This window comes from Stegostoma tigrinum, chromosome 8 (assembly GCF_030684315.1).
Source record: "Stegostoma tigrinum isolate sSteTig4 chromosome 8, sSteTig4.hap1, whole genome shotgun sequence".
NCBI lineage: Eukaryota > Metazoa > Chordata > Chondrichthyes > Orectolobiformes > Stegostomatidae > Stegostoma > Stegostoma tigrinum.
This window is the reverse complement of record NC_081361.1, coordinates 12,385,118-12,408,343: the sequence shown is the minus strand read 5'-3', so window position 1 is coordinate 12,408,343 and position 23,226 is coordinate 12,385,118. Positions and strand designations below refer to the sequence as shown.

Below are 23,226 nucleotides of genomic sequence, written 5' to 3'. Positions count from 1 at the left end.
GAATGCCAACAAGGACAAAAATTACATTCAGCAGCTACCACATATTCGTGGGAATGGCTGTGTTAACCCTGGACTCAGTTACATGTTCACTGTGCAGGTCCTTTCATGGGCTCAATGTCCTTAGTCATTGTGGATGCCCTCTCAAAGTGGTTGGACATGCATACAGTTCATTTGTCAAACACTGGGATAACAATAGAAAAAGTACGAACGTTGTTTGCAATACATGGGCTTCCAGAAGTGTTGGTCACATACAACGGTCACATTTACCAGCAGGGAATTCGAGTGTTTCCTAAAGTTAAGTGGCATTCAGCATTAGGGGCAGCTCCATACCTTGGTTGTCTGGTGGAAAGAGCAGTCCACACTTTGAAAGCAGGCTTAAAGAAACATCTTCACTCCATACCAAACTGTCCCAGTTCCTATCTGATTATCAGACCACCCTTCATGCAACTATAGATGTAGTTCCAGCAGATTTGCTAATGGGGAGAAGACTCCACACTAGGTTAGATTGACCTTCCCAAACCTGATGGGGGAAAGTGAAACAGCATCAGGCACCAGACTCCTCTAAACTAGAGAGACAGTTTACTTCATGAGATGAAGTTTGATGCCAAAACCACAGAAAAGGCCTGCAAGGGTAAGAGGCATAGTCGATACGACGTCAGCTCCAGTGACAGACAAAATTCAGGCAGGTTTGATGGTCTTGATCAAGCACATAGTGCACATGAGATCTGTAAACTTGCAAACAGGACAGGAGTAAAACATTCCCAGCTCCTCAGAGCAGCTGGAAAGGCCGTTGGAACCTGTGGGTTCTCCCCGTCCATCTAGCATCAAAGCCTTTACCCCCTGAAGAAGAGGATGAATTTCTCCTGAGATGCTCTGGGCACAAGAGGCAGGCTACGGTCAGTATACACTGCCTATGTCCTACGTTAAGTCCATGGAACCAGACCCAGAGTGAAAACACTTAAGGAAAGGCTACAAGAAAAAGGCTACACCCCGTCTTAGATGGTGTGGGATGTAGTGATTGTAACAATGTCAGCCAGGTTGAACCTATAGAATATGAACCAAAAGAACTGCGGATGCTGTAAATCAGGAACAAAGTTGCTGGAAAAGCTCAGCAAGTCTGGCAGCACATGTGAAGGAGAAAAGAGAGTTAATGTTGTGGGTCCGGTGACCCTTCCTCAGAACTGATGGTGGCTACAGTTTATAGTCCCCATTAACAAGTATTCACCCTCCCACCCTGATCGTTAGCAACTCTTTTGTCTGTCCAACTGTCTTTCTCTCGCTTTGGGCTCAATCCTATCGTTTACTCCTGACCCTTCCCACCTCCCTATTTTCTGCATATAAACTGACATTTTCCCAGCCACCATCAGTTCTGAGGAAGAGCATCAGAGGTTCTGCTCACTCAGAGCTGGTTCTGAGGAAGCCGGACCAGTGTCAAGTACTATATATATGTAAATAAAGGGTGACCTGGTGATGGGATACCAGCCTCTGTGGAGTTTTTTCAGGGGGAATGTGGATAAAAGCCACAATTGAAGGTATGCAGACATGTCAGAAAAAAGTGTGACTGGAAGGAAAATTACAGAGCAAGGCAGAGGACTTAAATCCACAAGCATTTAATTGATATTTATAGGATCTGTAAGACAGATGACTGGACATGCAACAAATAGATGCACAGAACAGTTGCCAAGTTAAAGCTTGCTTGTTTGGGATCTTCAGCCTTTGCTCCCTTGTGCTGAACCTGGCAGACACATGCATTCAATCTCAATAAAAATGTGAATCAAATCACATCTATTCTGTGCTGAGATGAAAAGTGCTTTCGACACTGCAACTGTTTTTCTGCAAAATTGGGCCTCCTGTCTGATGAAGAGTTTAGGTCCGAAACGTCAGCTTTCCTGCTCCTAAGATACTGCTTGGCCTGCTGTGTTCGTCCAGCTCTGCACCTTGTTATCTCGGATTCTCCAGAATCTGCAGTTCCTATTATCTCTGATACAACTTAAACTCTGATACTTTTCCGGTTCTATCCGTAGTGGATCAGCATCTGTTCAGAGATGGAGATGAACAAGATGTTCTGCTGGAACAGAAGAGTCTTTGTTAAAAGTGAACCAACATGAACAACCCTGATTCATACAATAACACACAGTTGCTTTTTTAGCTCATTTGGCAGGATGGTCAGTTGATGCAAAAATAATGCCAATAGCATGGATCCAATTCCTACACCAACTGAGGTTACCATGAAGGAGCCTCTTTCTCAACTTTTTCAATGGCTTGAGGCACGGTGAGACTCAAGTTAAACCACCACCTGTTGTCTCTCTCTGTGACAGCAACCCTATGGTCTGGTAAGATTATGGAAACCTCACTTTCTTTTTACAAACAACATTTTTCACATTGTAAGGAATAGGAAGCCAATTGTATAGTCAATCATTGTGCAGGAAACAAAGTCAAGAAATCTTACAACAGAGTTGAAGGTTGATCTGCCCACCATGCCTTTGTCACTTCTTTGCAAGAAATGTTCAATTAGTTTCACATCCACCATACTTCCCAAAATGTATCCCTTTCTACAGAAATTTACCGCACGGAAGGAGGCTATTCAGGTTGAAGTACCCATGTGCGTTCTTTGAAAGGGCAGTCAGGCCTAGTCCCCACCTTTGGTCTGTAAACCTGAGAGTTCCTCATCTTCAATTATGTGTCTGACTTTTCTCAAAATTATTTATGAATTCATATTCCACCAGCTTTTCAGGGAAAATGTGCCAGATCCTGATAACTTTCAGTCAAACGCAAGTCTTCTTATCTTCTGTCTAAATCATTTGCCAATGATTTGAATCTAAAACCTTTTGTTTTTTGACTTACTTTGGGGAGGGAATATTTTCTCCACCCGATGAAAACATCACATCAGCTTGAAAACCTTTTAAATTTATTTGTTCTAGGAAAAATAGTGTTAATTTTACAAATCTCTGCTCATGGGCTGTGGTCGCTGGTAACATGTTGGTAAACTTGCAGCCCTGAAAGTCAGAATTGTCCACAGTTCTGCAGCTGAAGACATAGCTATCAACAACAACTCTCCAAAATCGTCCTAAAAACCATCAACGGTTGAAGTCATACCCAGCAAAATGGGAGATGGTTGTGGTTGTTGTAAGCTATCTAAACCACAATACATCACTGCCATAATTCCTCAGGGTAGTGACCTATGCCCAACCATCTTTATCTGCTTCATTTGTGACCTTCCCTATGACTTAAGATCATACGATCACAAGGGGGGATATTCACTGAACATTGCATATCTTCACCAGTCACAGCTCCTCATATACTGAATCAGTCCATATTATATGAATGCAGCCAAAGCTGGATAACACTGAGGCTTGGACTGCGAAATGGCAAGTAACATTTTCATCACACAAGTGCCAAGTAATAACCTTCTTCAACAAGAGAGAATCTAACCTCACTACTATACCCTCCTCCCTCCACCCTCTGTGACACTCGATGGTGTTACTATTACTGGGGTTTACCAATGCCATAAATGTAACTGGACAAGTCATACAACTATGTGGCTACAAAAGCAGACTAAAGATTGAGAATTCTGACCTGCCAAAACATGTCCACTATCTACAAAACACAAGTCAAGAGCCTGATGAAATATTTACCACTTGCCTGGATGAATGCACCTCCAGCAACACATAATAAAGTCACCAATATCCAGTACAAAGCAGTTCAATTAATTAGCACCTTGACTATCACCTTTAACAATTCAATTCCTTCTTGACCAATGCACAGTGCAAAAAGTATGTGCCATTTCTATGATTCACTACAAGAACTTATCATGTTTCCTTTAACAGCACCTGCTAAATCTATGAGCTCAAGAAGGTCAAATACAGCAGATACATGGGAATGCTGCCACATGCAAGTTCTCCCACTAGTTTCACAACATTTTGACTTGGCACTACATTGCTATCCCTTCACTATTTCTGGGTCCAAATCTTGAAATTCTCTCCCCATCAGTACTCATGGAATCCTGACAGGTTGGAAAGAGGCCATTCGGCTCAACAAGGCCACACTGCCCCTCCGAACAGAATCCCACCCTGACCCATTCCCCGAGTCTATCCCACAATCTAAACACCCCTGGACACTATGAGCAATTTAGCATGCCCAATCCACCTATCCTGCACATGTTTGGACTGTGGGAGGAAACCAGAGCACCCAGAGGAAACCAGAGCAGACATGAATAGAATATGCACTCTCCACATAGACAGTTGCCAAAGGGTGGAATCGAACCTGGGTCCAGGCGCTGTGAGGTAGCAGTGCTAACCACTGAGCCACTGTGCTGCCTGCACTGTAGGTACAAATCATGGATTGCAGCAGTATAAGAAGGTAGCTGAATGCCAACTTCTCAAGGGCAGTTGGGCCTGGGCAACAAGTACTATATTTAGTTATTTTTTACTTCCTCTTCTATGGAGCTGGAGGACCTCAGGTTTAAAAGCAGACTGCAGTAATATGGATCAGAAGTCAGAAGGTAGGATAAACCAGCTGAAGACACCAGATTGGAGTGGGGAGAGAAAGGATTAAACAATAGGGGGAGATACAGCCTAGAGACACAGAACAGCAAACAATTGGGCAAAGTGAGATAAGAATAGAAATTGATAGAAAAGCTCAGCTGCCCTGGCAGTGTCTGTGGAGAGAATCAGAGTTAATGTTTCCAGTAACCCTTCCTCAAAACTCACCTGAGGAAGGGTCACTCGATCTGAAACGTTAACTCTGATTCTCTCCACAGATGCTGCCTGAACCACTGAGTTTATCCAGCAATTTCTATTTTTGTCTTTGATTCATGGTACCTGCAGTTCTTTTGGTTTTTAAAGGGATGGATAACTGTGAGCGATGGAGAAACAAGAAAAAACTGCTAATGAAGTGAAAATTAGTGGGTGAAAATGAATTGGATTTCATGAAGGCAGCCCATATGATGACAGGACCTGGGGTGTGGAGCTGGACGAAGTGCATCGAAGGTGGTGTTCAGGCCCTAAAATTATTGAACTTGATATTGAGTCCCAAAGGCTGCAGGGTCCCCATGCAGAAAATAAGATGGAGGAACACAGCAGGCCAGGCAGCATCAGAGGAGCAGGCAAGTTGATGTTGTGAAAAGAAGAAGGGTCCCGACCCAAAATGTCAACTTTCCAGTTCCTCTGATGCTGCCTGGCCTGCTGTGTTCTTCCAGCTGCAAAGTGTGTTTATGTCTGACTCCAGAATTTGCAGTTCTTGCTATCTCCCAGAAAATAAAGATGCTTGTGCTGATCCTCAGTGAAGCCTGTGGAGCAAATGGGCTTGTCTTCCCTGGCGTGTCTCCTGGCAGTTGAATCTTGTCCAAATTTCACATGGAATGTTGAAACCTGACATTTCACCCCGAAATGTGGTAGATGATGCTCCTTATCTACTGAGCTGCTGCGGTCCGTCTCTCTGGGCTCCAACTCCACTTTTTTTTGGTTCACTCCTTTCTCCCATTCCCTGTCTTCAATGCACATCTTCTCCTAGCTACAACCAGTTCGGATGAAGGGTCACTCGAGCCGACACGTCTACTCTGCGATAACAAAGTGTGTAGCTGGATGAACACAGCAGGTCAAGCAGCATCTCAGGAGCACAAAAGCTGACGTTTCCGGCCTAGACCCTTCATCAGAGCTATTCCACGGACGCTGATGAGTTTTTCCAGCGATTTCCGTCTTTGCTTCACATCTTCGGCGTCCGAGCTTCTTGTTTCCTGCGGTGTTGGGGGCGGGGGGTCGGAAAACGACTCTCCCAGATTGCGCGATTTCGAGATTTTTGTTGTTTGACAGTCCGAACACGCCGTTGTTGTCAGGCTGACGTGTTTCACGCGACGGAAAGTCCTCAAAAAGCAAAACCGGAGAATGGGGAGAGCGTGAAACTCGGTGACGGAGAGAGAGAGAAACCGGGAGATACAAGTAGACAGTGAGACTGGGGGAAGAAATAGAGACAGAGAAGATTCGGGGGATAGCGAGAAAGAGTGTGAAACCGGGGTACACAGAGACAGAAGGAGAGACGGAAAGCTCCAGGGCAGACGTGGGCTCGGGACATGGCCACCGAGTTAAGCGGGTGGTTGAGCCCGCCGGACAGTGACGTTGGCAGCGGGTCCTGGGACCTGGACCGGGACTTGGGTAAGTGCTGGAAGATTTTGCCCGATCGTTAACCTGTCCAAGTTCCCCTGAAGTCTCCTTCCGTATTGCGCATAGCCCATTTAGGCTTGCATCATTCACAGTGTCGGAATTATGACATTGGGTTTCCTGCTTCGAACCGTTGCTATGTATTGTGAACAGCTGGAACGCAAGTACTGACATCCCGCTGGTCACAGCCTGCCGGAGTAAGAATGCCCCTTTAGTCCTGCAGTTTTATTTCTGTCTGTTAGCCGCTGTTTAATCCATGCCAGTACATTATATCCCATTGTGTACTTTAATTTTTAAAAACAGACTCCTGTGGGGGACGTTATCAAAAGTTTTTGAGGAAATTTAAGAATGCGCAGTCCATTAACTCTCATGTTATTTTTGTTAGTGCTGTCTTAAAAAGTTATCAAATGTAATTTCCGGTGGTGAATCCGTGCGGAGTGTGTCCAGTCAGATCGCTATCAACTAGGGTGTCTTATTTATCTCATCCTCCAAGATGCGTTCTAGCAACTTCCCTATGACTGAGTTAAGGCTAACAGGTCTGTTGTTCCTTGTATTCTCTCTCACTCCCTTTTTAAATCGTGAGGTGATATTTTCCACTGTTAACTCTGCAGCTCTCATTCCGAATCTACAGAATGATGCATCAATTATTTCTACGGCTACCCCGTTCAACAGTTCAGAGTGTGAGCCATCAAGTCCTGAGCATTGATCAACTGTCAGCCCATTGACACATTCAATAAAATCTTGTTACTAATGCTCATGTCCTTCAATTTCTTTTCTCTAGCCACTTTAGTCTCTAGTTCTGGGAGATTGAATCTTCCTCAATGAAAACGGGCACAACGTAATCATACAGCTTTGCTGCTATTTCTGTATTTGCTATTATAATTTCTCGCGACTCTGCCTGCAGTGAGTCCACATGAACTCAGCCAAATGTTTCCTTTTTACATACCTATAAAGGCCGTTATGGGCTGTTGCATTTTAATTTGTTAATTGCATGCATATCCTGTTCTCCCTTTCTATATCAATTTTTTTGAACTTTTATTATATTTTATAAATCTCCAGAATTACTGCTATATCTGGCAACTATGTAGGCCCTTTTCTTTTACCTCTTTTTCCTTCTTTTCTATCCTTCCTGAACATCAGCTATCCTTGAACACTGACTTCCCTGCCCTGGTTATTGCACAGCCATATTTCTATGATGACAACTGTCATAACCGTCTGCCTTGTTGCAAATGCTGTATGCATTCTTTTAACATGCCTTTAACTTTATCTTTTTGACTTCATTCGCTTTTGAAGCATACTTGGTGCTTGGCTTTGTTTCTCGTCTCCTGAGCATCTTTTATGCTTCCTTTTACTTCTTTCTAGTTTAGGTTGACCCCTTCCGCCGCCACCACCACCCCCCACCCTGTTCATTTTAAAGAATGGTGAATAGGTTTGATCAGCATTTCTGATCATTAGCCTTCCATTCGCGATGCCACACTATTCTTGGCCCTCAGTGCAGCTAGGCCTCTCAACTGATGCCTGATTTCCTCTCCTGTTAACCTCTTGCTCTTAATCATTACTGCAAGAAATGAGATATTAACTAAAGCACCTCATTTTGTCCATTCTACCTGTCCTGAGTTCCCATTTGACCTCCATTTCCAATTATTCACTCTGAATCAGTCTCGCCTTGAGGATGCCTCTCTCACTCTGACTGTACAGCTTAGTTTCATGTCTTCGTAACCTTGAAATCTGACTTGATCAACACAGTCCTGGTTTGTCACCCACAAGCTATGCTGCATAAACCTAGATCTACTGGAAGAACCAAAACACACATTGTTGGAGAAACTCGGCTGGTCTGACAAAATCTGTAGAGAAAAACTTTTCTTTGTTTTTGTTTATCTTAGTGGAAGGAAGTCCTGTTGACCTATTCTCCCTGTGCTTGCTGATCTATATTGGCTTCTGGTCAAGTAGCTTCTTGATGTTAAATTACTAATCCTCGTTTTCAAATTATTCCATTGCTTGAACACTTCCTACCTCTGTAATCTTTTCCAGTCCACAACCTTCTCTAATAAGTGCACTCATCTAATTCTCCCCTATTGAGCTTTCCTAGGTTTTTTAAAATATGTATGGCTCCATCATTTGTGGCTATGTCTTTTGGTGCCAAGGCTAAAGTTCTAACAATTCCTCCTAAACATTTCCACTTCTCTACCTATTTTTCTTCACAAAGTTTACAATTTAAACCTACTTCTTCCATTAAGCTTCTGGCCATCTTCCTGAATATCATCTGTAAGAAATTTGGTGCTTAATTTTCCTTGAAAGCTGTTTGGGATGTTTTATTGCATTACAAGTGCAAAATAAATATGTTGTTATTAAATACTAGTTAAGAGTTTACTCCAACTTTTGGTTTCCAGACAATATTGTTTAGAGCAGTTCACTGCCTCAAAAATAATACAACAAAACCAGCCAGCAAGAGCTGGATGAACACAGCAGGCCAAGAAGCATCATAGGAGTAGGAAAGCTGATGTTTTGGGCCTAGACCCTTCTTCAAAAAGCCATTTTTCAAAACGGCTGTGCTCCAAGTAGAAGTTTTAATGGTGCCCCAAACAAAAGCAGTTCTTGCAAATAAACTTTAATGATTCCCTAAATGAAACCATTGAAAATTTGGTCATATAAATCGAATTGCATTGGTCTTTTGTGGAGATTGGCATGTGTCAAATGAGGCAAGAGTTCTGGATGAGGATGGAGACCCAATAGAAAAATGGGCCCCAGTTATCAGGGTTGTGTTTTATTTCCAGCTGATGAGAGAAGTGTGGATATTTGTTACTTGCAGAATTTCTTAAAAATACTTTTTGGAAATGTAACTGAGAGCTGATTAACATATTTTACTTATTTGGTGGGTCAAAAATGTCAGCGTGTTCTGCAAGGTAAAGACTTTGGTCACTGAATTGTAACCCTGTGCCTTTAGGATGTTTAGATTTCAGCAAAAGGAATGTTCCAATTATTGAGAGTGTGACTTGCATATAAAGTTCTAGTGTCTGTCAAAGTGTGAATAGTGTATGGATAATGGAACATTAGAGAATTTAAACTCTGGTAACATAGAACCCATTGTTTTTGAGCCCAGCCACAAACTCTGTTAAGTTGTCATATGTAGCCCTCATTCACCATTGCCTTGCATTGACATCCACTCTTGCAATCTCAGTGACCTGTTGGCTCCAAGATGAGTCTCTCATCTCCTAGTGTCTCTGTTTTGCTGCCCATCCTAATGCATGCATTTGTTAGATCTAAACTCCAAAACTCCAAGTCCTCTTTGGCCATCAACACCATGCTTGGTGACCTACATAATTATCGGTCCCTCAGCACTCACATTAAAATTTCTCATCTTTTTGTGGCCTTTCTCCTTCTGAAGTCTACAAATCTCATACAGACTTCCAAGAATTTTGTTTCTTTCTCCAACTCTGGTCGTTTGTGCATCCGCCACTTGCTTTGCTTTAGTACTGAATTTCAGCCATCCAAGACCTAAAGTCAGGAATTATTTTTGCACACGTTTATTTCTCTTCACGTCTTAGTATTACGTCAAATAAAATTTTGGTCACTTCTTCAAATATCTCAGTTTTTGGTTTGATGTGAATTTTCGTATCATTATGTTTCTGCAAAACGCTTTGGGATGTTTTTTCTATGATGAAAACTCCAATTATTCTAATTATTCTGGATTGTCTCAGAATATTAGTGCTTTAAATCTTGCCCATCTACTTCCAGCAGAGGGTGCTCATGCTATACCAACCACAGCATTGTGATTAAAAATGCACAGTGGATCTCAGCTTAGTCCCTGAAGCACCATGGGATATGTCCCAACATTGTATGATGTTTGTGCAGGTTACAGCCTTAAGGTTGCTATACAACGCAAAATGAACTCTTGCAGTTTGTACCTGAGCCGTCCTCTGCTTTACAGTGTTATAATTGATGGTATGTTGTCAAGAACGTTTCATTTTCTAGAAAACTTTATCCTACATTTTGGGTCCGTAGTAAATGTGTTTGTTTTGTTATCTTGTAGAATCATTACTGTTTGAAGAACTCAATGATTCCACTGATGTTCTTGAGGCTTTGAAAAATCCATTTGTAAGTATTGCATGAATTATGTCTCTTTTTTTCAGTGGTGAACTGTTCATTCACAGTTTGTGTGTTCAGTTGTATTGAAGTTTTTCTATGATATGGTTGGTAGACAGAAATTGCTTCTGCTGTTTGGGAGATAAGCAACCAAAAAACACTGACATACATAATGGGCAAAATAACCAGAGTGTAAAATAGTACACTTTATGTTTTGAATTATGACCTGAAGTGGTAGAAGCAAATTTAACAACTTCAAAAAGAGAATTGGACATCACTTCAAAAGAAGAAATGTGTACAGTAAAAGAGCAGAGGAATTTGGGTCAGGTTGTTGGAGTGACGGTGTTCATCTGGCTGGATCCAAAATGGTCAAGTTATGGCCAGTGGTGTTGCAGGGAGCAGGGTGATGAGTTTAGGTGTTATTCAGAATTAGATCAGGTTTCAATTGCTGTAATTTTTCTGAGGCAACTATTAAACTAAGTTGGTAAGAATCCATAAGACCACAAAATAAAGGAGCAGAGTTAGACCATTCAACCCTTCAAGGTATTTTGCCATTCGATCATCGCTGATATGTTCGTTGACTTGGCCTCCATAGCCTTCTGTGGCAATAAGTTCCGCAGAATCTCCACTCTATCTGAAGAAATTCCTCCAATCTCAGTTCTAAAGGGTTGTTCCTTCATCCTGAGGCTGTGTCCACCGGATCTATTCTTTCCTACTAGTGGAAATATCTTCTCCACATTTTTATTGTACCCAGGCATCTCAAGATTCTATAAGTTTCAATCAGATCCCCCCTCATCCTTCTAAACTTATATGACAAGGGATCGTTCTTGTGAACCTCGAAGGGACCCCCTCCAATACTAGCATTTCTTCCGTTAGATATAAGGCCCAGCACGGCCCTCCATATTCCAAATGCAGTCTGAGCAGAGTCTCATACAGCCTCGGCAGTATAGTCTGCTCTTGTATTCTAGCTCTCATAAAATGAATGTCGATGTTACATTTGCCTCCCTAGTCACCAACTGAACCTGCACATTAACCCTAAAACAATCCTGAACTCAGACTCCTAAGTACTTTGTGCTTCGGATTTCTGAAGCCTTTTCCCATATAGAAAATATTCTATGTCTCTATTATTCCTACCAAAATTCACAGCCTCATAACGTGCCACCTTCAGACTGCCACCTCTTAGATCACTCGCCTCACATGTCCAAGTCCAAGGCTGTCCTTCTGCAGCCTCCCCACTTGCTAAACATTACCTGACCCTCCACATGTGTTTGTGTCACCTGCAAACTTTGCAATGCCTTCAGTTACTTTGTCCAGATTGCTAACGTGTAATGTGAATAGTTATTGTGCCGACACCGTCCCCAGTGAAATTCCAGTAATCACTGGCAGCCATCCTGAAAACAAAACTACTTTTCATGCCTTTCTTTGCCTTTCACCAGTCAGCCAATCCTATATCCATGCCACTACCTTGCCCCTAACACAATGAGTTCTTGCCTTATTTAGCAGCCACCTGTGCAGCATTTTGTCACATGACTTCTGGAAACCCAAACAGATCATATCCACTGGCTCTCCTTCGTCTAACTTGTGCATTAACTCCTCAGAGAATTCTAACAGACTTGTCAGGCATGACCTCCACTAGTCTGTGCCCTATTTTACGACAAACTCTGCAATCTTATTCTTAATAATGGACTCTCAAATCTCACCAGCAACTGAGGTCAGGCTAACTGGCCTATAGTTTCCTGTGTTCTGCCTTCATCCTTCCTTAAACAGGGCTGTTACATTTGCAACATTTCAGTCTTCTGGGATCCTCTCTGGAACCATTGATACTTGAAAGATGACTCCAAAGCTGTCTCCTTCAGAGCACTGGAGTGCAGTCTCTCCAGTCTGGGTGATTTGTCAGACTTTTCTGCTTCCCCAGCATCTTCTCCTTACTGATAGCCATTACGCATACATCTGACCCCTGACTTTCTTGCAAGATTTGTTATGTTGCTAGTTTCTTCCAGTGAAAACTGGTGCAAAGTGCCTATTCAGTTCCTCTGACACTTCTTTGCTCTTCATTACTACTTAACTTAGTTTCCAGCAGCCCAATGTCTACTCTTGGTTGTCTCACCTTTTAATTATCTAAAGAAAGCACTCTTGCAATCTTTTATTATGACTTGGCTTGCCCTCGTATTTCATCATCTCCCACTTATAACTTTTTTTTGTTGTCCTCTGTTGGCTTTTAAAGACTTAATGTTTTTTTTTTGTTTTCCACTCATCTTTACCACTATATGCTTTTTCTTTTTCTTTTATGCAGTCTCTGACTTCCCTCTTCAGCCATGGTTGCTTCATCCTCCCCTTAGTATGTTTCTTCTTCCTTGGGATGAATTTCTGCTGTGCCTCCCGAATTACCATCAGAAACATCTACCATTGCTACTTTTACAGCGTTTTCTGCGAGATTCAGTTTCCAATCAACTTTGAGAAACTCCTCCTTTCATGTCTTGTAGTTACCTTTATTCCATTGTAATACCAATACGTCTGATTAAATCTTCTCACTCTCAAGCTACAGGGTGAATTCTGTCACATTGTAGTCACTGCTCCCTCGCGATTTCTTCATCTTAAACTCCCTAATCAAGTCTGCCTTATTATATGTCTTTCAATCCAAAATTGCCTGTTCCGTAGTTGGCCGTACCAAAAAAACTATCTCATTGACATTTCATGAATTCCTTTTCTTGAGATCTGCTGCCGATGTGATTTTCCCAGTTCAACTGCATATTGGACTCCCCCATGATTATTGTAACAGTATCTTTCTAACATGCCTGTTCTATCTGAGTTATTTTCTCCCCCACATCCTGACTACTGCTGGGAGACTGTACATAACTCCCACCATGGTCTTAAAACAAGCTGCTGGAAAAGCTCAGCAGGTCTGGCAGCATCTGTGAAGGAAAAAAATCAGAGTTAATGTTTCGGATCTGATGACCCTTCCTCAGACCCCATCATGGTCTTTCTTTCCTGTGCAGTCAGTTCCTCAACTTTACCAATATAAATTCTGACACCTTTTGCCTCTATGTCACTTCTTACTGTCGATTTTAATTTCATGTCTTTTTAGCAAGGCAGTCCCACTCCCTCTGCCCATCTGCCTGTTCTTTTGATGGGAGGCAAATCCTTGAAGGTTTCGTTCCTAGCCCTGATCCCCTTGCAGCTATGTCTCTGTGATACTGACAACATTGAACCTGTCAATTTCAGTCTGTGCAACAAGCTCACTTGCCTTGTTTTGTTCATTGCGTGCTTTCAAGTACGACATTCTCCACCCTCTGATTGCGCCCTTCTATCTGCTATGCCTGGTCAGATTCCTCACCCTTTCCATACTCTCTTTCCTGTTGCTTACTCTGGAAACTATTTAACCTCTGCTGAGCACACACTGCACATACACACACCCCTGACTCACCCCACACCCTTTAACTCTCTCCACAACTTTGCATACAACTAAAGCCTTATCCACAGCCCTAGTCATGTAATAACTGCATAATTCTCTGAAGTCTCTAACTTTAACTCAATTGTGGACACTTCTTGGAAGACTTTCAATGCTGAGTAATTTCCCATTGGAAATTTAAAGTTCACAGGCAATTCCTGCAGAGCCATGGGAATTTCATGTGGTCCTGCTGAAATGACTGTCCTCCCATCGGAAGTTCTAGCCCCATGTCTCTGAGATGTATATCATAGATGACAAAATCCAGCACCTGAGCATTCATTTCAGAAGATTCAAGTTCAGCTTTTCTTTGTGTTGACACGCCCTTTAGTTTGATAAAGCCAGTCCTGGCTATCTTATTTCTCCTTTGGATCTGACAACCATATCTATCACCTGTGTCAATCTGCCCAAGTTCTGTGAATCTATTCATCCATTCCAGCACTTGTCTACTTTTCATTTCTGGCATTAGAACTTTGATTAGTAACATTGTCTGTTACTTTTCATGTTCATCCTTAATCCATATTCCTCATTTATTCCTTATAATTTTCTCTTCTACTGCTTCTGAGTTTGGAATCAGTGCAGTATAATCTGTATGTCTCAAGTTTTGGCAATCAATTTTCGATGTCTGTGAAGGTAGCATCGGTGCATCAGTTTTGGTCCCCATTCCAAAGGAACGATGCACTGACATTGGAGGCAGTCCAGGGAGGGTTCACTGGGTTGATCCTGGGCATGAACGACTTTTCCTATGACAGGTAGTCGAGTAGGTTGATAGATCAGATTGCATAGATCTGAGTTTAGAAGAATGAGAGGCAGCCTTATTGAAACATATAAGTTTCCCAGAAAGCCGAATAGGTAGAAGCAGATCTGATTGTTGGAAAGCCTAAGGTCGGGGGCGTAATGTCAGATTAAGAAGTTACTCAGTTGAGGCAAAGATGAAAAAGAATTTCTTGTCTGTGGAGATCTTTATGCAGAGGCTGGGTTGTTAAGAATATTGAAAACTGAGGGAAACTGATTTTTAATCAGTAAGAGAATCAAGGGTTATGGGGAAAAGGTGTGAAAATGGAGTTTAGGGTTTTCTGAACAGCATGATCTCATTCAATAGTGTAGCAGACTCTGAGCCTAATTCATCTATATTTTATAGAACAAACAAAAGAACAAAGAAAGCTACAGCACAGGAACAGGCCCTTCGGCCCTCCAAGCCTGCGCCGATCAAGATCCTCTGTCTAACCTGTCATCTATTTTCTGACGGTCTGTGTCCATTTGCTCCCTGCCCCGCCATGCACCTGTCCAAATATAGCTTAAACGACACTAACGTGTCTGCGTCTACCACCTCCGTTGGCAATGCGTTCCAGGCACCCACCACCCTCTGTGTAAAGAACTTTCCACGCATGTCTCCCTTAAACTTTCCCCCTCTCACTTTGAACTCATGACCCCCAGTAATTGAGTCCCCCACTCTGGGGGGAAAAAGCTTTTTGCTATCCACCCTGTCTATACCCCTCATGATTTTGTAGATCTCAATCAGGTCCCCCCTCAATCTCTGTCTTTCTAATGAAAATAATCCTAATCTATTCAACCTCTCTTCATAGCTAGCACCCTCCATACCAGGCAATATCCTGGTGAACCTCCTCTGCACCCTCTCCAAAACATCCACATCTTTTTGGTAATGTGGCGACCAGAACTGCCCAACTCTCCAGTCCATCTATATTCTACTGTAATCTCTGACAGTCCCCTTCATTATCAGCTACTCCATCCATCTTAGTGTCATCAGCAAACTTGCTGATCAGACCACCTACACCTTCCTCCAGATCACTTACATATATCACAAACAACAGTAGTCCCAGCACAGATCCCTGTGGAACACCACTGGTCACAGGTCTCCAATTTGAGAAACTCCCTTCTACTACTACCCTCTGTCTCCTGTTGCCTAGCCAGTTTTTTTTATCCATCCAGAAGTGGTGTCAGTACAAAACTCTGGGGATTTCATTTTATAGATCCTCCCAGACCAAATAGTAACCATTTACTACTACCTCTCAGCCTCTTGTCACTCTGCATCCATGTGTCATTGTGCCTTTATTCCATGTATTTCAGCTTTGCTGAGAAATATATCATATGACACCTTTTTCAATACCTTTTATAAATCTATAGAATGCATTCCTATTATAAACCCTGTCTTTGACTTATGTTGTGGACTCAATGGGATAGCATGCTGGCTATCCAAGCTCACTAATCCCAAAGTCATCACAAAAGTTAGGACGTTAAAATGTATACAGAGCTTTTCCAATCTACTTGTCCTTTGGACCAAGGTCAACAGAAAGCACAGACTATGCTTTTATGAAGTACATAAACAACTACTTATTACAAGTAAATAGACTCTAACTAGAGATGAACCGTTATGAAGCCTTGACATAGAATTCTCTAATTAAAATCTAATTTCCCTTTATATACGCATGCACACTGAAATATACAGGAAAAAATAAAACATGGGCATTATGGACAGCACGAATATGAGGAAAGCAATTTGGTGGTCACTGTTCACAGGATTATGAAGTTGATTCTAATGAATCCTTAGCTGATCAGAGTTCTGCTGCTTAGTTGACCTTCTCTGGATACTGCCATCAGTTTGGAAGAAGCACAAAATGGCTGGTTTGCTTATTAATTAAAAGTCCCAGCTTATTTCAACTGCTGAAGGAAAGATAATTTGGTTTATTCGCTTCCAAGTGGCTTACAGTGGAAAACAGAGCGAGCTCTTAAGCCAGTGATCATCTGAAGGCTTTTCTGTGCCCTGTTCACCTATATGAAAACCAATCATATATTTGCTGTCAGGCAAAAGATCTTTGCCATTGGTAACTGATCAGTATTCCACAAACCAATCCGCTACTTGTTGCCAGTCAAAGCTCCATTGTACACAGCCCTTTGAAACCTGTTCACCTTCAAGCTAATGCTCTCTACTGCTTGAACAAGCAGCTGTGTAACATTGATTACAAAATGTGTCGTTATTTGCATTCAAAACAAGTAGCAATTCAACAGCAATCCTTGGTTTTTAAAACGATTCCTTTTTCATTGCAGAAAAATAAAAACATGATATTTACATTCACAAAAATGTCAAACAAGTGAGTTGAACTATGGTAAAAATCTGGATCTTGCTCATATCTATTTCAACCCTGATCTGCCCACCGATAGGCCAAGTGAATGGTTAATATTTTCTCTGTGCAGTTTAAAAAAATCATTTATCTGATGTCTCATGAATTAGTTCGTTCGTACCATTGTTGGTATTCCTTTACCATAAGCAGTTTGAAGTTTGCACAGAAGATGGAGCCATTCATAATCATTCAGCTTGAAAATAAGTTGGTAAAAGTATTCTCAAACCTGTCACAAAAGTTGAGATTGGTTGTGGAAAGGAATGAGTCATACTTAGTAATTGCTCTTTATATGTTGATAGACAATTTTTTTATATCCGTTCAATAGTGTGGGCATGAAATGAGCAAGTGATCTGCACCACCAGTGAAATATCCTCTTAGTATATTGCGTACAGCCCTTATGTTTCCAGTTTTTATGCTGTGTGCTAGTTGTGTTTATTCTCTCTCAATTCTGTCCTGTTTGTAAACTCTATGGTTATGTACATTTTCTGTTTGTCAGACACTGAGGAAGCGCTTCTTCTGGTGACAGTGCTTAGATTATTTCATGCAAATTTAAATCAAATACAGCCCTTTGAGTGAGTGAGGTTGATGTGACAATAAGCAGAACTGTGTCTCAGTGTTGTTGGGTAATTACTGCATATGTTGTGCAGACTTAGGCTAGTGATTGATACAAGTTGTTGGTTTCCATTTGAGACAGATTGAGTTTCAAGTGATGTTTTGGGTTAAAATCCCTCAGGAATATCTGCACACATTTCCCTTCAATGCATAGCTTCAAGCATTGATTAATAACATGAAACATCCTTGGCTTATGAAGTTCACCTGTTAATTAGAAGCCCCAGCTTAGTACAACTGCTGTATTTTGAACAGGCTGCATACAACCAAACTCAAATTTCAAGGTGGAACATTATTTTTGTGATTTTTCAGTGCAAATTCTGGAGCTTTGAGAAGCCCATAACATGGCTGAGAGATGGGAACTGGGACCAGTTAAAAGAGATTCAAATTTTAATGAAATAAATAAAATGTTGTGAATAATCTGATCAAGCAGTATGAGTGAGTGAGTGTGAGAGAGAGAGAGAGAGAGAGAGAATCAGTGTTGGAGACTGATGACCCTTGTAATCAGATGAGTTTAAGCAAGAACAGAGGCAGACAACGTGAGAATTGGTGAGAAAATAATATAAGGGAAGGTCTGTGATAAAAGGAAGACCTAGTGAGATTATATGATAAAAGGGATGAAGGTATAAGATTAAAGGAAATGGCACTGAGATGAGGATAGGAGCAAAAGATACATCTAGAGGAGGTATAATTGGAATAATCATATTATTACCAATAGCTGCTGCCTAGAAAAATGCAGCGATTATGATTTGAAATGACTTATAAACTGGCTTATATCTCATCTTTCAGGTGTGAGTTGAGTTTCATTGCAGTTATGTCGAGACACAAGTCAAAAGTCAGTAAGTGGGGTAAATTGGCTTGGAAGCTTGAACCAATGCACTTCATTAAGCAGTCACACAATCTGTGTTTAGTCGTTCCAATAAAGATGGGACCTGACTATTATGAGTGAATGAAGTTGTCTAAATTAGAAGAAATCAAAGGAAATTGCAGTTCCACCTAGGAGAAGTATTTGTGGCCCTTGTTGGGAAGGTAGGATGTAAGTAGCAAGTTTTTTTTTGTATCTGTCATGTTTGCACTGTAAGTTGACCTGAAAAGAAATGTGTGGATTTGAGAGAGAAATGGACCAAGGTGTTGGGAAGGTCCCTTATAAAATCAGGGCACTAAGTGTTCAGTGGTATCATGCTGGAAATGATTAATGTAGAGTCTGGTGTAATGAAAGATCAGGATAGAGTGGAATTCTACCAAGAGTTTTGGAGGGAGTGGAAGAGTTAAGAGCAAAACTACATGAAATAAACAGCATCAGTTTGATGGAGAGAAAATTTGTGTTGGGGTGAAGAAAAGACATTTCATAAGTACTGATTTGGAAAGTGGCATCATCTGAAAAATGCGATAGAGGTTGAGAAACTGAGAAAGTCCTTCCAGGCAACTTGCTGGTCATTAGTATAGTTAATATAACTGGAAGAACTGAGAGTCAAGAGCCTATTGTGCGCATTGACTGAATGACTGTACCAGGATCATAGTCATAGAGTCAGAATTATACAGTACGGAATCAGACCCTTCGGTCCAACCAGTCCATGCCAAATATAATTCCAAACTAAACTGACCCTACCTGCTTGCTCCTGGCCCAGATCTCTCCAAACCTTTTCCTGTTCATGTGTTCGTCCAATTGTCTTGTAAACATTGTAATTGTATCCACTTCAGTCACTTCCTCAGGAAGTTCATTCCATACGTGAACCACCCTCTGTGTTTTAAAAAAAAATAAAAAATTGCCTTTTTTAAAAAATCCCTCTCCTCTCACTTTAAAAGTGGGCCCCCTAGTCTTGAAATTCCCGTCTTAGAGAAAAGTCAACTACCGTGAGTTCTACCTATACCACTCATGATTTTATAAACTTCCACTAGTTTGCCTTGTCAACATCCTATGCTCCAGTGGAAAATGGTTCCAGCCTTTCCTTACACCTCAAACCTTCCATACCTGGCAACATTCTGGTAAACCTGTTCTGAACACACTCCAGCTTGATAATATCCTTACTATAACTGGGTGACCAAAACTGGACACAGTACTCCAGAAGAGACTCCTGTCTCTGTGACACCAACTTGAAAGAATTAGGTACCTGCACCGCCTCGGTTCCTCTGTTCTACAACACTACACAAGGCCCCATCATTGATTGTATTAGCCTTACCTTTGTTTGTCGAACCAAAATGCAATACCTCGCATTTATCCAGCTTGAACTCCGTCTGCCATTTTTCAGCGTATTAACCCATTTGATCAAGATCCCTCTGTGATCTTAGAAAACCTTCTTCACAAGCTGCAATGCTGCCAATTGTGGTGTTATCTGCAAACTTACTAGCCATGCTTACTATATTCTGATCCAATTCATTCATTTAAATGACAAACAGAAGAGGACCCAGAACTGATCCCAGTAGAACATGGCCACAGACCTCCAGTCTGAAAAGCATACCCCACCATTATTCTCTGTCTCCTTCTGTTAAGCCAATTATACATCCGAATTGCAAGCTCACCCTGAATGCCGTGTGACCTAACTTCACTAAGTAGCCCACCATGTGAAACCTTGTCAAAGGTTTTACTAAAATCTGAATAAACAATGTTTACTGCTCTGCCATCAATCTTTTTAGTAACTGCCTCAAAAAAAACACAATCAAGTTTGTGAGACACTATTTTCCTAGCACAAAAGCATGATGAAATTTTCTGGTTCAAGTGGCAAACATTAAAGGGCATTGATATACTGCTCAATATATCTGAAAATGCTAGCGAGTTTTGAGAAGATTTGTAGCTCAGGTTGAGGTTCTGGATGTGAGTTTGCTCGCTGAGCTGGAAGGTTAGTTTTCAGACGTTTCGTCACCATTCTAGGTAACATCAGTGAGCCTCCGAAGCGCTTTGATTGGGACCTAACCAGATAAATAGAAAGTGGGACATAACACCAGCGTTTCGTCAGAGGCTCACTGATCATGTTACCTAGAATGGTGATGAAACGTCTGAAAACTAACCTTCCAGCTCAGCAAACAAACTCACATCGAATATCTGAAAATGTGTGGGGCAGGGAATTTGGTAGAGCTGGAGGAAAGACTGTTCCACAAAATGTCAGCCTTGCGCTCAATAAGTCTTGTTTCCATAGGGTGATTTATTTATGGGATCAAGTGACTGAGATCAAAGAGTAAATACTTAATTGTGACAACTAGTTTACCCAAATGAAAGCAAATAGTGGTGACTAAGGATGGGATAAATCTCTTTGAAAGGAAAAATGAAGGATAATGGTGTAAATGTTTCTGCATCTGTGACATTTAGGGCAAACAAACTGTTGGATTGATTAAAGGCATTAATTGATCATAAAATGTAGGAATTTTTGGTTCAACCAGCATTTGTCACCCATTCCTAATTTCCCTTGAAGATTGATGACAAGTCTCTTTCTTGGACAGATACAGTCCATGGGGGATTGGTCCACTCACTATATAATCAGGGAGCCCAAGGATTTTGACCCAATATAGTTAAGGAGTTTGCAGGCTGTGGTGTTCTTGAGCATCCACTGCTCTTCTCCTTTTTGTGTTGTCGAGGTTGTACAAAACTCTCGTACGGCTGCACTTGGAATATTGTGTACAGTTATGGTTGCCGCATTATAGGAAGGATGTTGAAGCATTTGGAAAGGGTGCAGAGGAGATTTACCAGGATTTTGTCTGGTATGGAGGGAAGGTCTTACGAGGAAAGGCTGAGGGACTTGAGGCTGTTTTCGTTAGAGAGAAGAAGGTTAAGAGGTGCCTTAATAGAGACATACAAGATGATCAGAGAATTAGATAGGGTGGACAGTGAGAGCCTTTTTTCTCAGGTGGTGATGGCTAGCACAAAGGGACATAGCTTTAAATTGAGGGGTGATAGATATAGGACAGATGTCAGAGGTAGGTTTTTTACTCAGAGTAGCAAGGGTGTGGAATGCCCTGACTGCAACAGTAGTAGACTTGCCAAGTTTCAGGGCACTTAAATAGTCATTGGATAAACATATGGAAGACAATGGAATAGTGGAGGTTAGATGGGCTTCAGATTGGTTTCAGAGGTTGGTGCAACATCGCAGGCCAAAGGGCCTGTACTGCGCTGTAATATTCTGTTCTGAACCTTTATCTGAAATGCTCAACTTCCTATTTTGAGGAAGGAGCTTCCTCTTCCTCCTGTTAGTTTACTTGTTGAGCACCATTCATGCCTAGATGTAGCTTACATCTGATTTGTTGATTGTGGACTAATTTAGCTTTGGTGCAGCATGCTGTTTTTGCTGTTTAGCATGCAAATAGATCTATCTTGTGTCTTCGCCACATTACACCCCAGTTTTCGGTATGCCTGGTATTGTTGCCACATGTCCATCTGTATTCTTTATTGTACCAGGGTTGATTCCCTGGCTTGATAGAAATGATAGAGCAGCTGATGTGTTGGACAAAAAGCTTAAAAAATTGTGATGGAATACAGTTCTGCTGCTCCTAATGGCCCATCTTGCCACATGTTAGCATAATTCTAAATTGCTAACGATATCCCATTTCGCAAAGTAGTAGAGCGACACTTCATGATGGAAGGTATCCTCATTGTGAAGGTGGGACTCCATTTCCACAAGTGCACTGTAATTATTTGTACCAATGCTGTGATGGACAGATACATCTCAAAATTGATGACGGCCAGGTTAAGTAAAGATTTTAATTTGTTGTTTACCAGTTGGCCACCCTGCTGTTGATCCAATGGAGCAATTATGTCCTTTCGGACTTGGCAGTTTTGCTACTGATCCATTTCAGGTGATGCCCCATTGAGGTCTCTCATCCCAGAGTTTTGTGACTTTGCAAGCCTTTGTGTTTCTTCCAAGTGATTTCAGCATGTAGGAGTGCTGGTTAATTTGTTGAGTTGGAGCCATAAGTAACGAGCAGGATGTTTTCTTGCCTATGTTTCACCTGATGTCATGAGTTGGTAAGGATTTTGTTTTTCCCACTCTATAGTGGAATATTATTGTTCTGTGTTGTTTAACTGACTTGATTTATAACAATAAAAAATGGGAAAACTACTGGGCCAAAGAGCCAAGTTTAGCACAAAAAGGACAGTTTAATATATGATGTCAATTTAGCATTGAACATAATTATAGTGCACATTCAAAAATCTTTTGAAGTCCATTTTTCACGTGAGGAATATAGAGTTAGTGGAATCATGTGTATTCAAGGTGACAGATTGAAAGATGGTGTTCTGCGAAAATGTGAAGATTCCCTGCTGTTTTTACTTCCTTAGGATGTGGACGTGGAAATTGACTTCAGTTTGGAAAGCTCACCTTGGGACGACGATCCTTGGGGACCAATGTGCAACGTGTCCCCAGGTAACTTCTTTTTTTTTTAAAAGTTATTTTTAAATTTTTGTAATTTTTTGAATCTCTTACTCTTCATTTACAGTGATTTTGTATGATTTCATTGAAAATATGAATTTCTGAATACTGAGTGAGAAGCTAGCACCCAATTTTTGCAGAGATTCACCAAGTCTGTAAAGGCGAAGGAAAAGATTTGGAGGAGGCAAATTGCGGGTGGACAGAAGGAACTGGGTAATAATGGACAGGCCTTAAACTTGAATGCTAGATGTGTGCTGGTCAGGAACAGAACTGTGCTAACAGCACTTTCTATATATCTGTTTTGATAGTGATTCTAATGGCATAGTACTGCATCCAGGCTTGGTGGTTGAGTGCAGAACTGTTTGGTGAGAACTTAAGAACGAGAGTAAACTAATTGGACTGTAGTAACAGATGTAAAGTATTGACACCACTAACTA

General features: G+C 41.4%; 1 protein-coding gene across 2 annotated transcripts in view; it reads left to right on the top strand.

Annotated features, from left to right (window-relative positions):
* Positions 1 to 5,804: 5,804 nt before the first annotated feature.
* atf6 (activating transcription factor 6) overlaps positions 5,805 to 23,226 on the top strand; it is a 305,742-nt gene continuing 288,320 nt past the window's right edge. Inside the window, exons 1-3 of one of the 2 annotated variants that reach the window (XM_048539583.2) lie at positions 5,805 to 6,149; positions 10,186 to 10,250; positions 22,699 to 22,783. In XM_048539583.2, the coding sequence (XP_048395540.2) occupies positions 6,068 to 6,149; positions 10,186 to 10,250; positions 22,699 to 22,783 (232 nt within the window). In that variant the 5' untranslated portion in view covers positions 5,805 to 6,067. The remainder of the gene's footprint in view (positions 6,150 to 10,185; positions 10,251 to 22,698; positions 22,784 to 23,226) is intronic. The other variant, XM_048539582.2, reaches the window with a different exon arrangement.